This window comes from Myodes glareolus, chromosome 2, assembly GCF_982192425.1.
Source record: "Myodes glareolus chromosome 2, mMyoGla1.1, whole genome shotgun sequence".
NCBI classification, from domain to species: domain Eukaryota; kingdom Metazoa; phylum Chordata; class Mammalia; order Rodentia; family Cricetidae; genus Myodes; species Myodes glareolus.
This window is the reverse complement of record NC_142027.1, coordinates 7,040,392-7,055,336: the sequence shown is the minus strand read 5'-3', so window position 1 is coordinate 7,055,336 and position 14,945 is coordinate 7,040,392. Positions and strand designations below refer to the sequence as shown.

Genomic DNA, 14,945 nt, shown 5'->3' with positions numbered 1-14,945 from the left:
TGCAAGGCTGTGATTCTGCCTGTCACTCTACAGTTTATACTACGGTGTTAACAAGGGGTCTAGGGGAGAAACAAGAACAGAGGAGCTATGATTTAATAATGGCATATTTTTGTGTCAGGGTGACAAAGGGTTCAACTATATTGGTTAATTTTTGTCAACTTGAAATGAACTAGAGTTACATGGGACAGGAGGCCTGAACTGAGAGATCGCCTGCTGTGGGCTGGCCTGTGGGCACATCTGTAGGGCATTTTCTTAATTAATGACTGATATGTGAGGGCACATCCCACTGTGAGTGATGTGGCCCCTGAGCAGGTGGTCCCATACTACACAAGAAAGTAGGCAGAACAAGCCATGAAAAGCAAGACAGGAAGCAGTTCCCGTGGTTTCTGTTTCAGTCCCTGTCTTCAAGTCCCAGCCAGAGGCCCTACCCTGGCCCCCTCGAGGACGGACTATTAACTCATTCTTCAAGCTGCTTTCGGTCAGTGTTCATCACAACAACAACAACAAAAACTTGAGCAGACTCATTATAAAATATGTATAATATATAATGCATCAAATATGCATTCAGGATCTGTACCTGTCACTGCATATAACATACATCTCTACTTTCAAAAACTTTCATAAAAACACACATCTCAAAGCGCCTGGGCCCAGGTACTGCGGCATACACCAGAACCCCAGCACTGCAGAGGTGGGAGCAGCAGGATGGAGCACTTGTGACTGGCCTGAGTTACATACATGCTCAACTCCAGCCAGCCTGGGCGACTACAAAAACCCTACCTCAAAAGCTGAAAGGAGAACAGCCAGCGTGGCTGTGACTTCACAGTCTAAGTGTGGTCCTCCCATAGCACGGCTGCGCATGCCAGCTACGTCTCTCCGTCTGCGCTGTAGAAAACCGCTGTGACAGCCTCGGAAACAGAAATACCCAGGGGGAAAGCACTTGCCACACAAACCTGGAGGCCTGAGCTCAGTCCCAGACCCCATGTATAAGAGGAAGGAGAGAACCAACTCCAGAGCTGTCCTCTGTTCCACACATGCACAGTGCCATGTGATCCCACACACATGCACGTCATGAAAACACACATGAATAATCTTTATTTTAAAAATGGTTTAAGTAATAAAAAGTAGAAATACTGCACCCTACTATGGCTCTACTCATGAGTACTGGACTACACATTTAAAAACAATAAATAAAAACAAAACAGCATTATAAAATTACAGCATAGAAATGTACATTTTTTTTTGGCTGAACACACATACAGGACTAGTTTAAATAAATGAAGGAATTTAAAAATAAACTTAGGGACTTGGTTGTAGCTTTGTGGCAAAATGTGTGCTTAGCCTGGGTAAGCACCCAGGTACAAACACCAGCACAAAAACGTTTTGATAAACAAATTTATGTGATTTAAAATTAAATAAATTGATTTGTAACTACTGAGAAAAATGTATAGTGGATAGTACTGTTAAATAGCACAAAAAAGAAAAAGAAAAGAAAAGAAAAGAAAAAGGGGACCACAGAGATGAGTTACATCATGAATGTCATTTTCCAGGCAAGAAAACAGAAGCTGGAGGCCTTAGCCATGCTGTGGGATGGGCTCTAGGGCCGATTCCCGGTGTGTTCCTGCTCCGTGTGTTCCTGCTCTGCATCACAGCACTCATGCCAGACAAGAGCAGCCCACACCACCATCACAGACACCATCTAAGCTCTAACAGCCGTGGCACACTCAGCGCCCTACCCGGGCTGTCTCTTCTTCCTAAGAGTTCACTCAGAGAGCACAGGGCCAGGGAGAAGACGGCAGGCCTTCATACCTTTGCAGCCCCTGGGGCCAGACCATCCTCAAAGGGAGGGGCAGGAAATCGGCACTCCTACCTGTCCCCTCCTGTAACTCAAACTCAGAGCGAGAAGACTGAAGGTCGTGGTCCTGAGGACAGGTCATCTGTCCCCTCTATGCTTGTTGAAATGACAACAAACCACTTTCAATGCTGTATCAGTAGAAGGACTTCAATGTCTGTCTTTACACAGCAAACCAGGCTTCCTTGGCATAATCCTAACCAACATATCTATTTGATAAGAGAAATGGCTATGTAGGTGAAGCACATTTGATTCCCTTGATATGAGCAACACGCGCGTGCACACACACACGCACAAGCAGGGTCAATCTTGAACCTCCAGGGTAAAGAAGCCGTTCTCACCTGTAGTGATGTTCTGCTCATCAGTCCTCTTCCTGTTCCTAGAAGAATCAAAACATGGAGGGGTAAATCCTACTGTATCTTAGAGATCTTGGGGGCCCCTTCAGGACTGAAAAAATGTCCTAACAGTGCCATGCTGCAGGTGGGTCTCTTGGCTTTCCCTCCCAGGGAAGATGGGATCAGGAAGCTGTTCTAGAATATGACCTGGCCTCTCTGTGGGTTTGCGTTCCTGGAACAGCAAAGCTGGGTTCTAGGTCAAGATCTAAGGACCTTGACACAGAGACAATGCTGACACTTCCCAGGATGAGCTACAACCTAAGAAAGTGACTTAGTGACCAGTCTTTGACATAAAAACACAGAGTTAAACGTCCTGTCCTTGGCTGACAATATAGTTCACACCAGCGGAGACGTTGACCAAAGACAAACGGCGAAGCCCAAATACAGCAATAGATGTGCTTCTGGAAATGACAGAGCCACTGCAGGAACCACCCCTGCCTCCCCCCACCCCGTACCCGCCTTCAACACGACTCTCACCTGGAAAGCAGGCAGGTACTAAGCCTGTGTCTTCAAACTTCCTATCTTTCAGCCATTTTTTCAGCTCTATAAACTCAGGTCTGTGGCTCTCGTTCACTGTCAGGAGAGGCAAGGGCACACCACCATTAACAGCATTGTATCAATGGCCAGCATGCAAAGGTACAATTCTGATGAAGCAGATCAAACAGGCAGATCATAAAGGGAATGAATCTCACTAAAAATGAAAATGATACACACTAAACAAAAAAGTCATTTACTGTATGATTATTTCAATGCATGCACAAAAATATCTGATAAAATCTAACATCAGTCTGATAAAAATTATCAGCTAATGAAGATAGAAGGAAATCCCCAAGCCCAGATAAATAACATACAACAAAAACACTGGTGGGGGTTGAGATGACAGGGCAGGGGCTATGGCCCCGGGTAGAGCGTCTGTTCCACACTTATAGTCCTGGCTCCATTCCCAGCACCGCCAGGCAGCTTTCGCACTAACAGGGAAACATAAGGAGTCTGTCTCTGCCCAGCGAGCCAGCTCCCAAACAATAACACTGAGAGTTACCATGAAAGCCCGGTTTATAGCTCAGTCTTGTTCCTAACTTGCTCTTAAACTGAAATTAACCTGTTTCTAGTGATCTACATTTCACCATATGGCTTTTTACCTCTCTTTCATTCTGTATGTCCAACTCATTGGCATCTCCTCTGCATCTGGATGATCTCCCCCTCCTTCTTCTCTCTGTGCCTGGAAGTCCTGCCTATACTTCCCGCCTAGCTATGGTCCATTCAGCTCTTTATTAAACCAATCACAGCAATGTATCTCCACACAGTGTACAAACAGCCTACAACAGTGAAAAGTTAAGTGACCTCCTGTAAGATGAGGAACAAGGAAAAGATAGACATCTCTCATTTTCCCTCAAAAAGATAAAAGCTATTTAAGCAGTGTAATAAGCGAAAATAAATAAAAGAACCAAATTGGGGGGGGGACAAAATTTTCAGGACACATAAGCATAATCATGGAATATCTAAGAATATCAAAACAACAAATGAATTTAGCAAAGTTGTAAGATTAAAAAATCAATATATAAAGATTAATTTTGTTTACATATATTAGTAATAACTAAAAATTCAAATTCCAAAAATGCTGCTAAAATATAAATTTTGGGTCAGTGGAATTTGGGGTTTTTGTTGTTGTTGTTGTTGTTGTTATTGTTGTTCTTTTAAGACAGGATTTCTCTGTGTAGCCCAGGCTGTCCTGGATCTCACTCTGTAGACCAGGATGGCCTCAAACTCAAAAGATCAACCTGTCTCTGCCTCAAGTGCTGGGATTAAAGATGTGCACCACCACTGCCTGACAAAATATGAAATTCTTAATGATCCAAATATATATGTACATGTTTGTATAGATAATGACTTACACATCAAAAGCTATAAAATACTGCTAAAAACAAGTAAAAGGTACATAATAAACATGACTTTTAGATTTTATGCTCCTTTTAGTTATATACTGAAGTGCTCGAGAGAGCTGGACATGAACTCTAAAGTGAACAACCAGGGTTAGAAGACACAGGGTGGATCTTCATGATGGTGGCTTAATAAAAGGGGACTGAGGATGCATCTCAGTGGTACAACATGCACTTATGCCTGAAGACATAGATCTGATGGCCAGCACCCCTTTCCAACAAAAGTAGGAAGAACACAGATGTCCTTGCCACACGAGGACACGGTGAGAAACAAGCTAGCCACAAGGCAGGCAGACAGCCCTTTCCAGGAACCAAGTTACCCAGAACCTTGATGCTACATTTCCCAGTCTCTACTACAAGTTATTCTGCTTAATTTACTCAATCTCAGAGAGAGAGAGAACTATATACTGTGGTAGCTTGTATGTAATTGGCCCCCATAATCTCATAAGGAGAGGCACTATTAGGTATGCCTTTATTGAGGTGGGTATGGCCTTGTTGAAGGAAGTGTGTCACTGTGGGGGCAGGCTCTGAGGTTTCCTACGACCAAGGTACCGCCCAGGATCTGAGTCTACTTCCTGCTGCCTTCTGATCAAGAGGTAGTCAGCACCATGTCTGCCTGTAACTCAATGCCATGACGATGAAGAATTGAATCCCTGAACTGTAAGTCACAACCTCAATTAAATGTTTTCTTTCTAAGAGTTGAGGTGGTCATGCTGTCTCTTCACAGCAATAGAAACCCTAACAGAAGTTGGTGCCAGGGACTGGGGCATTGCTGTGATAGGCCTGGCCATGCTTCTGCTTACAGGACTTTGGACTTTGGTACTTTGGGTTAGGAAAGCAGTGGAATGCTTTAATCACTGTTTAATAATTCATATGAGTAGGAACAGGGAAGACAGTGGTGCTAAGAGGTATTTGAACTGCTGGGGGCTCGCTCAACAGATTTCAGAGGAGAAGAATTTTATTATGTTGCCTAGAGATTGTTGTTGTGATATTTTGGTGAAGAGTGTGGCTGCTTTTTGCCCTTGTCTCAAGAGTCTGCCTGAGGCTAAAATAAAAAGTTTGGATTAATTCTGTGTGAGCAGACCCTCGTCCACACAGGGCTCTCCCATGAGGAACACTGTGAGCACACGGGACCCCCTCCCCAGTCACCTCCTCTGGAGTCACAGCTCCGCCTTCGCCTTCTGACTCTCCCCGTTCTTCCTCTTCGCTTCTGCATATTAAAACCAGCGCCTTGTCGTCGCCTTCAGCCTATAATAAGAAGAACCTCAGTCCTACTCATTAGGAGGATGAGTGAATATACAAATACACATTTTGGTGAATGTTTTCATTTTTTTAAAAAGTCCTTTTCTTAAAAGCTTTGTACACCAAAACTTTTACCAAGTGATAAATCGGGATCCCTGCAGTAACAAATACCCATAATGGGTCCTCTAAACCTGTGGGTCATGTGGGTCTCAACCACGGAGGTCACGGAGGTCCCACATCATAGATCCTGCACATCAGATATTTACAGAACAGTTCATAACAGTAGAAAAATTATAATTATGACATAGTAGGGCACAAATTCTAAGAGGTATTAATAATAAAAACCTAGAGTCAGACGAGGGGTTAATGCTGGAAGATCAGAGAAGCAGAGCAATCAGCCACTAGAGTTCTTACCTCTACCAATGCTCAGACCAAAGGAGCAATCCTGTCCTCAGACTGCTCCTTAAACTGACTATTTCAGACTGCAGCCTCAGACTGCATCTCTGAGCTCCGGTCTCCTCCTGCCTTATATTCCTCTCTCCACCCAGCCATATCACTCCTGTCTCTACCTCCCTAGCGCCAGGATTAAAAGTGTGGGATCCCAAGTGTTGAGATCAAAGGTGTAAACTCTGTTTCTCTTTGAGACTGGATTCAATCTAGTGTATTCCAAGGTGGCCTCAAACTCACAGAGATCCCTTGGTCTCTCCCTCTTGAGTACTGGGATTAAAGGTGTGTGCCCCCACCACCTGGCCTCTAGTGGCTTAGCTCTGCATTTTGATCTTCGGGCAAGCTTTTTGTTGTTGTTGTTGTTAAAACACAAACAAATTATCACTACAACATAGCAGTGAGGAACAAGGGCAGCAGCATTAGGAAGGTTAATAACCTCTGCTCTAAAAAGAGAAAACAAAACCATCTGGAGGTCCTGCTGACCAGATTCTCACCCCTGACTTCCTAGACATAGCCTTTGGTGACTTTCACAGTTCAGTGCCGGCAGCACCCAAGAACACACGGGAACTGGAGACATGGCTCAGTGCATACGTGCATAGCACACGTGTAATGCCCAGATGTCTGTGAAGGCAGAACACCCACACACATAAAATAACAATAAATAAATACCAAAAAGAATACACCGTCCTTGAGTCACCCATCAGCTCAAAAGTCTTAGAAAAAAGAAATAAACCCCCATCAGTGTCAACTGGATTTTTTGACACTAGGGTCTAGGAATAAATATAACTACGTTAGGGAGAAAATGAAAACCAAGATAGGAACAGAAGCCAGAGATGAGCAGAAGACAAAAGAATGACCACTGCTTTCTACATTAGACTCTCGAAAGCTTCTCGAAAAGGGAAAATTCAGGGAATACAGGCAACAGAGTGGGGATCAACTGTAGGAATTAACAGAAATAAACACAAGCATTTTTGGAAGATATACGCTAAGATGTAAAACTAAGCAAGAAATAGTGAGGAAAAATAGAGTTCAAGTCGGGCATTGGTGGCGCAGGCCTTTAATCCCTGCACTTGGGAGGCAGAGGCAGGCGGATCTATGTGAATTAGAAGCCAGCCTGGAGCGAGTTCCAGGACAGACTCCAAAACTACAGAGAAACCCTGTCTCGAAAAAACAAAATAATAATAATAATAATAAAAATAAAATTGAAGAAAATTCTAAATTAAAAGATGGGGGCAGCTGGAGAGATGGCTCAGTGGTTGAGAGCACATGCTGCTCCTACAGAAGAGCCGGGCTCACGTGTAATCCCAGTCCTAGGGGATCTGATGTCCCTTCTGGCCTCCACACGCACTGCACGAACACAGTACACAGACATGTGTAGGTAAAACACCTCTATACACAAGATAAGATAGATCCCTTTGGGGCCTGCCTCTGAGCAGAGCGAGAGGGGGGGGAGGGAGGGAGGGAGGGAGGGAGGGAGGGAGGGAGGGAGGGAGGGAAGGAAGGAAGGAAGGAAGGAAGGAAGGAAGGAAGGAAGGAAGGAAGGAAGGAAGGAAGGAAGGAAGGAAGGAAGGTGGGTATAACTCTATAACCAAACGACCTAAAGAACGCTATCTGAAAGCTTTTTCTATTTCACGCCCTACCCTGTGCCATACAGGTGCATACTAAAACGGCATAAATGATTTACACATATTTAACATGTTATACCCATGCAAAATGACTTCAAAATCTGATTCTTAAAAAGAAAGAAAAAATGCCAGGGCAGAAATGAACCTCCAGGTCAGCCGCGCAGGCAGCGTTAATAAACTACCTCGGCAGGAACACTGGACATGTAGACCTGGTCCTCGCCGGTGCTCAGATGTGAGTGCACAGGGACGTGCAGTTCTACCGAAGCCCTGCACCCCTGCTTCCCACCAGCACCCCAGTGATGGCCACGTGCCAAAGCACAGTCCCGGCGGACCCCATCAATCACTGCACGTCGCCCACACAGGCAAACAGACTGGGGACTGACGATCATGCATCCTGCGCCTGCTCAGGGCTCGATCCTGCCCTGACTTCCGGTAGGGAGAGATTGCAGGCAGGACCAGGAAATTGGGGTCGGGATCCGCACAGAACTCGGGAAGTCCAACCGAACCCCGCTGCCGTTCCCCAGGCAACGCCGGGCCAACCCGGAAGTCCTCCGCTCACCTGGGGAACCGCGCGTGGCGGGTGTGGAGACGCAGACTGAGCGCTCAGCTGTGGAGGAAGCGGCTGCGTGTCGCGAGCCTGCGCCACTGCTGCGCACGCGCAGTTCCCCAGCCCTCCCTCTCCCGCTCCCCTCCCCCCCCACACCTGTAGCCCTGCACCGAGCTGGCTTACCTGGTTCCCACTTTGCCCCGCTCTCCCACTGCCAGGACCCGGGCACACCATTTTCCCAGGAAGGCTGTCCCCTCATCCACCTCTGTGTACGCGTTAGTCTTGTCCCGAGGCTGTTACCGAAATTGTTAAGGCCAAAGTATAAGGAAAAAGTAAGAAGCTCGTAGGGAGAAATGAAAGGTGAGAACGCAGACGTCCTCAAACAGCAAGGAGCAAGCTTTGGTCAATGCCAAGGAAGGGACGTTTCTAGTTCTGGCCATGTGTGCATGATCGGAGCACAGGACTCCAGACCAGAGGTCCCATGCTTTAGGCTGGGGTTTTTCTAGCTGAGGATGTGAAAGGGAGTTTCCTAAGGGCAGAATGAGAACTACAGGGACAGTTGTCTTTGCAACCTCTGGGTGACTGGAGTAGGTATCAGCGGTTTTGTTTGTTTGGTTGGTTGGTTGGTTTCTTTATATATTTTTTGGGTTTGTGTGTGTGTGTGTGTGTGTGTGTGTGTGTGTGTGTGTGTGTGTGTGTGTGTGTTGTACAATTACTAAAGAACTGTTTGAGTTCAATTTCCGGGATTTGGCGGGGGGAAGGGAGGAGGGCGCGTTCCAGACCCTTTTTTTATATATAAAGGATAGGGGAGACTTCTCTCTGGCTACTTCCTCTTGACAGGGGACATCGTTTTAGAAGTTTTTCAGTCTAGGATGACTCTAAAAGACACACTGTTTTTAATTTGATTTGCGTGATGGACTAATTTCTGTCCAAAGACCCAAGAGAAATTTCTGTTTTTTAAGTTTAAAAGACAAGGCAAAAACGTAAGGACAGGGAGGATTAAGAGGAAGGCAAAAAGTTACAGGAGGAGCAGGATGGCAGGGACCAGGAGCCCATTCAGAGAAGAGACTGTGGTTAGGTTGTTAAGACCTGATCCCGGAGCTGCTGGGTCCCATACTGAACCATCTTTTTTTTTTTCCAAAGTTTATTAAATTATAAAAGTTTCCATTTCCGCCCCCATACTGAACCATCTTTGACTTGGCGTAAAAAGAGCAGTGTTTCTGGAAGAGAATGCAGACCCCTCTGTGGGACTCAGTAAGGAATTCTACCCCACCACCGAGGCCAGAGTCAAGTTTATCTTGAATGGCATTGATCTGACCTGAAATGTATTCAATAAATGGGGCAATTTCTAATGCAAGGCCCAAGAAGTAAGCCTAGAATGATCAGAAAGATCCTAGAGCGGTTCCCAGAAGTGCATTGTAGGAAGGAGGGCTCAGTGTGCCTTCAGGTGGTCCTAAATTCATGATTCTCTTCTGCAGCAGGACCCTCGCCGCCTTCGAGGTTCCTTATAGGCCCTGAACGATCACTGAGTGGCTCTTGTACTGAACTAATTCAATGCACATCCTTCTAACTCAGGATAAGTGCAACAGCATCAGACAGTAGCCAGTGGTGTGGAACCTGCAGCAAATACTCGCTGTGAGAAAGGAGAAAAGCACAAACTGTTAAGTTATCCGGACTGGGAAAACACTTAGCAGGACCAAGCACAGTGCCTTCGCGTGCCTAACAGTGCTCAGCACTGAGGAGCAATGCAGGGATCTTCCTCAAGGAACAGCACCAAGAGGATCCGGGCACTGACGGGAGGGTTCGTGTCTTCACTGTGATGGAGAGGCCCACAAATGTGAGCCTATTTCCATCCTGTCTGAAGGTCAGAGACTTAGAACTTCCTTTCCTTCAAGGCAGTTGTCTGCTTCTACCCCAAACAAAGGCCTCACCTAGATTCAGGTCAGAGGTTCTGCTCGCTCAAGGTTATTGTCAACAGGTGTGGCTAATATCCAGCCCTTCTATTTCAAGCATAGAGAAGTAGGTCAGTTTCTACCTCAAACAGAGCTCTAAGGATCCTACTAAGACTTTACTACCTTAGGGCGATGACCATGGATTCTACCCAGGGACTGGTTTGCATACAGAATGCTTTTGTCTAGGGTGTAAGCAATACTTGCCTTGTTCTAGCAACAGAAAGTTTAAGAATGTAGCCTGCAACCTTCAACTGGTATATTCATTTCCTTCTATCATGTTAATATAGTTGGTTACCTTTTGGGGTCAGGGGTAAGATAAGCTAATGGAAATTAAACATTGGCGAATTCAGTATTCATGGAACTCCCTCCTGGTACTATCCTATGTTTCTGTTTATTATTTTCACTCCCATCTTCGTTCAAATGATTTATTTTTCTAATCCCCGGGCCCCTACTCTGGTAAACAGAATCTTTGTCAAAGTCGATCTCCAACACTGTGATAGATACAAGTCTATAATTCCAATGAAATTATATAGGATAAGGGACTTAACTATGAACAGAAAAGAGAAGTCTGAATAGGAAGGAAGATTGTCTCATTCTCCATATGTATATTTTACAATATTTTTGAAAATATGTATGATTTCAGTATTATTTCTTACAGTACCTTGAGACTTTTCAAGTATTTCCACAAAAACTTCAAGGGACAGGTGCAGCAGAGACGGCTCAGCAGTTAACAGCACTGGGAATTCTGATGCCCAGCACCCAGAACATGGCTAACAACCTCCAGTCCATGGAAACCGATACCTGTTACTCTTCTGGGCTCCAATGACACCAGGTATGCACAAGCCACACAGACATGGAGGCACAACACACACACGAAAAAAACACAAAACACAAAAAAATCCTTACAATTTATTAAGTTGGAAAAGTTGGGATCGTTCCTGATTTTTTAAAAAGTTATTGTGCACATACACAATAATGAGTGAGTAACATGCGTGTGTGCACCTTCGTGTGTGCCAGACCAAACCCCACTGCAAACCTGCAGAGGTGTCAGAACCACTTCTGAGAATCAGTACATTCACCCCGCCATTGCCTGGGTTCCAGCCACCTGCCCTCACTGCTGAGTATCCCACACCTGCCAGTCCTTTTTCTGGTTATTAATGATTAGTAAACAGCTGACTAGAGGGCTGACCTAAAATGGGAATTTACTACATGCAATCTATAGGAAACAACAGAATTTCTGTCATGGAAAGCTCTCATCTGTTTCCTGGATTTCACTGTATTCCCAATACCACCCCCCTCATGAATACTGAGGTCAGTGCAACTCAAAAGTCTTACTTTATTTCAAGAGCCACTGGTGCAGGGAGCAACCTACTGAAGAGTAAGGAAATGGAACTTGACCTTGGATTCCTACTTCCTGGGTGTCAGGAGCAGTGAGGATTCGTGTCCCTCTACTGAACCAACTGTAGACTTTCTCAGCACAGAGCATTCTGTCATCTTCAAAGGGGAATAAGCGGTCCATCGTGTGCTATTTTGAGTGAAGAAGAGCAGCCTTCCCTGATGTCCCTTGCCTCCAGGTAAGGCAGGCATTAGAAGTGTGTAAAGAGAAGCCCGTGCGGTTAGGGAGGAACGCTTCTGCCCAAGGATTATCCAGCAGCTTTGCTTTGCACGCAGTGCGAAATTCAACACGACTTCCGAACCCTCGCCCTTCTAGTTGTAGGAGTTCATCCTACAACTCTACTTCCTGTGACTTAAGGGACAGCGCGTTGTTTCACTAGACAGCAGGATGACTAGGTACAGAGGTCTGGTGTGCGAGTTGGGGAATACAGTACAAATTGACACGAGCGCAGACGAAGAGTCAGCAGCATGGGCAAGCAGATGCCTGACTGCCAGGTGGACAGCTGCAGCACCCTCTCTCGGAACTTCCCCTGCAGACTTGCCTGACTACTGGCTTCCAAGTCGCCTTAAGGAGAAAGCCTGAAATACCCATGAGCTAGCTGGCCTAGCCGCTTTTTTGTTTGTTTGTTTGTTTGTTTGTTTGTTTGTGGCTGGTTTTTAAAACTCAGTAACACCCTGCATGCTCCGAGCTAGCGAAATGTAGCATATTTTTTCATTGGAAATTTTTATAAAAATGAGTACAATCTTGCGAAGGTGAGCCACCACTCAATAAAGAGACACCAACACGACAATAGCCCACTTTCTAAAAGTCTAAAGAAAGCAAAACCCAGAGCAACGGCACACTACGCCACGCCCTCTTGGGGGCGGGATCAAGGAATGCGCCTGCGCATTGCGCCCATGCTGGCCTCTCCGACCTACAACAGCTAAAAAAAAAAACCACTGCGTGGACTGGCTCTCCAGCTACCTCCTGCTGCACAGTTAACCCGAGGTTCGCTGCTCTCCGAACCCTATTCTACACACACCCAGCGATGTCGTCCTGCAACCGCGTGGCGCTGGTGACCGGGGCTAACAAAGGCATAGGCTTCGCAATCACGCGTGACCTCTGTCGGAAGTTCTCGGGGGACGTGGTGCTCACCGCCCGGGACCAGGCAAGGGGCAAGGCCGCGGTGCAGCAGCTGCAGGCAGAGGGCCTGAGCCCGCGCTTCCACCAGCTGGACATCGACGACCTGCAGAGCATCCGCGCCCTGAGAGACTTTTTGCTCAAGGAGTATGGGGGACTGGATGTGCTGGTCAACAATGCAGGCATCGCCTTCAAGAGTAAGCCCTGGGGTGTGGAGAGGGGAGCCGGCTTCCCAGCGGTGCCAGAGTGGGCTCTGCCTCTCAGGGGAGCACTGCTAGGGCAGGGGCAGTCTGTCGTGGTGGTCTAGAACAGGTCCCCTGGGAGATAAGGAACAGGGTGGGGGCTGCAGGCAAAGCAGAGCCCTGTGTTTACCTAACTAGAACGCGTTACCATCTTTTCCAGATTTCCCTCACCCAGCTGTTGAGTAGATGGGCATGGGTATACTTGAATAGAACCCCTACGTGATAGTAAAATTAACAAGGAATTGAGTGGAGAAAAAGAGAAGAGTAGGGGAGGCGGGTTACTTTGAGATCTGAGAAACAACCCTTTCCCAGCCCAACCCCCACCCCTGGGTGCTGTCTTTCAAAAATGATAGAATATATTCAGATGGACAGTAGGGCAGTACCCTGACTAAATACTTGGAAGTGGATTTCGAGGGCCCCCAGTCCTGTCTATACCGTCCCACTGGAGTAACTCGATTCTCTTTCTCCCCTGGAAGATGCTGACCCAACCCCCTTCCACATTCAAGCAGAAGTGACATTGAAAACTAACTTTTTTGGTACCCGAGATGTCTGCACTGAGCTGCTCCCTCTAATGAAACCCCGAGGTGAGTCTGGTGGGTGCTTTCCAGGCCGCTGCTCTCCCTTTGTGCCACAGCCTCTCTGAAACTTGGAGGATGTGTCTCTCTGCTCTTTGGGTCTCAATTCTTTGTGGCCCCTGATTCTCTCTTTGCATGTCCGACTCCTCTTTAACCATGCACTCTGCTTCCAAGGTCTGTTTGTTCCACATCCTAACACTTTAAGGGCTTTTAGAATTCCATTCCTCTCAAAACCCTGGTGCACACCAACCACATCCTGCAGCTCACAATGCCCTGCTCCACAAGACCACACAGTACCTCCCTCAGCTCAGCTCCACAGCAGGTCTGGACAGGAAAACTGCAACCCCTCCTAGGAAGATTCCTTTCTTGAGCGTACTCCTGTCCAGGGTTTCTACACCCTGTCTACACAAGTCTTCTCCTCCCAAAGATACTTCAGGGGACAAGCCTAAGCCTTTAGCATGGTTCACACCACTTGATAATCTCACCTGTCCTTACTACAGTACAGGCTTATGTTGGCTCTCCAACTTGTTCATATTCTGCAAAACAAACTATTATACATTTTTTATCAAGAGCTTCTAAGACCCCATGTTGTTTCCATAGTGTGTGAACCACCTCTCATTATACATGAACCAGCAGTGACAAGTGTGCCCCTGTAGGACTGTGAGGGTCTGGTTTAGAGATGAGGAAGTATACCTCATCTGAATTCATGTCCTCTCTTCCGGTTGCTCCTCTGCATCTCCAGAACCTCTAAGGGCTGCTGTTTCCATGGTCACCTGGCTTCTCTACCCACCCAAACCTTGAACGAAAGAATACAGTTTTTTATTCTAGCTCAGTCCTGTTTGACACATCCCCTCTCACATGGAAGCCTCCTGGTGAAAAATCTCACCAAGATAAAGTGTCATCCTTGTGTATACCTCTTTACATAGCAATTTGTACTGTGTTTTAGGCAGAGTGGTGAACGTATCAAGCATGCTGAGTCTCAGGGCCCTGAAAAACTGCAGCCCTGAGCTGCAGCAGAAGTTTCGAAGTGACACCATCACAGAGGAGGAGCTGGTGGGGCTCATGAACAAGTTTGTGGAGGACACAAAGAAAGAAGTGCATGAGAAAGAAGGGTGGCCTAAGACTGCTTACGGAGTGAGCAAGATTGGGGTGACAGTCCTGTCGAGAATCCACGCCCGGAAACTCAGCGAGCAGAGGAAAGGGGACAAGATCCTCCTCAATGCCTGTTGCCCTGGGTGGGTGAGAACAGACATGGCAGGACCAAAAGCCACCAAGAGTCCCGAAGAAGGAGCAGAGACCCCCGTGTACTTGGCCCTTTTGCCACCAGATGCAGAGGGACCTCACGGGCAGTTTGTGCAGGAAAAACAGGTTGAACAATGGTGAACTCAACTCTGGCCTCATCCCACATCGCCTCCCCCTCTTTGTATCTTGTTGGTGAGGGCCAAGGGACATTGATAATATACTAACACAATATACTGATTTAACACTCATTAACTACTTGACTAATTGACCTTTGTAATTCTATGAATTGTTTTATGATTCCCTCTATGATACAGGATGAGAAAAAGTCAATTCTGAAAAAATATAAAAATATGTACCTGGTTCTTTAAGCATAA

General features: G+C 46.4%; 2 protein-coding genes across 4 annotated transcripts in view; one reads left to right on the top strand and one right to left on the bottom strand.

Moving 5' to 3' along the window:
* Setd4 (SET domain containing 4) overlaps positions 1–8,158 on the bottom strand; it is a 25,807-nt gene extending 17,649 nt beyond the window's left edge. Inside the window, exons 1-5 of one of the 3 annotated variants that reach the window (XM_087899074.1) lie at positions 8,058–8,140; positions 6,368–6,494; positions 5,334–5,432; positions 2,725–2,820; positions 2,194–2,231 (exon numbers count right to left, since the gene is read on the bottom strand). In XM_087899074.1, the coding sequence (XP_087755200.1) occupies positions 2,194–2,231; positions 2,725–2,820; positions 5,334–5,400 (201 nt within the window). In that variant the 5' untranslated portion in view covers positions 5,401–5,432; positions 6,368–6,494; positions 8,058–8,140. Of the gene's footprint in view, positions 1–2,193; positions 2,232–2,724; positions 2,821–5,333; positions 5,433–6,367; positions 6,495–7,680; positions 7,938–8,057 lie in introns of those variants that run through there. The other 2 variants (XM_087899058.1, XM_087899065.1) reach the window with 2 other exon arrangements.
* On the top strand, positions 4,719–14,945 carry LOC125392606 (carbonyl reductase [NADPH] 1-like). The gene is made up of 5 exons (XM_087899094.1): positions 4,719–4,844; positions 10,656–10,829; positions 11,344–12,709; positions 13,231–13,338; positions 14,276–14,945. The coding sequence occupies exons 3-5, from the start codon at positions 12,421–12,423 to the stop codon at positions 14,710–14,712; spliced, it is 834 nt and encodes a 277-aa protein (XP_087755220.1). The 5' UTR covers positions 4,719–4,844; positions 10,656–10,829; positions 11,344–12,420; the 3' UTR covers positions 14,713–14,945.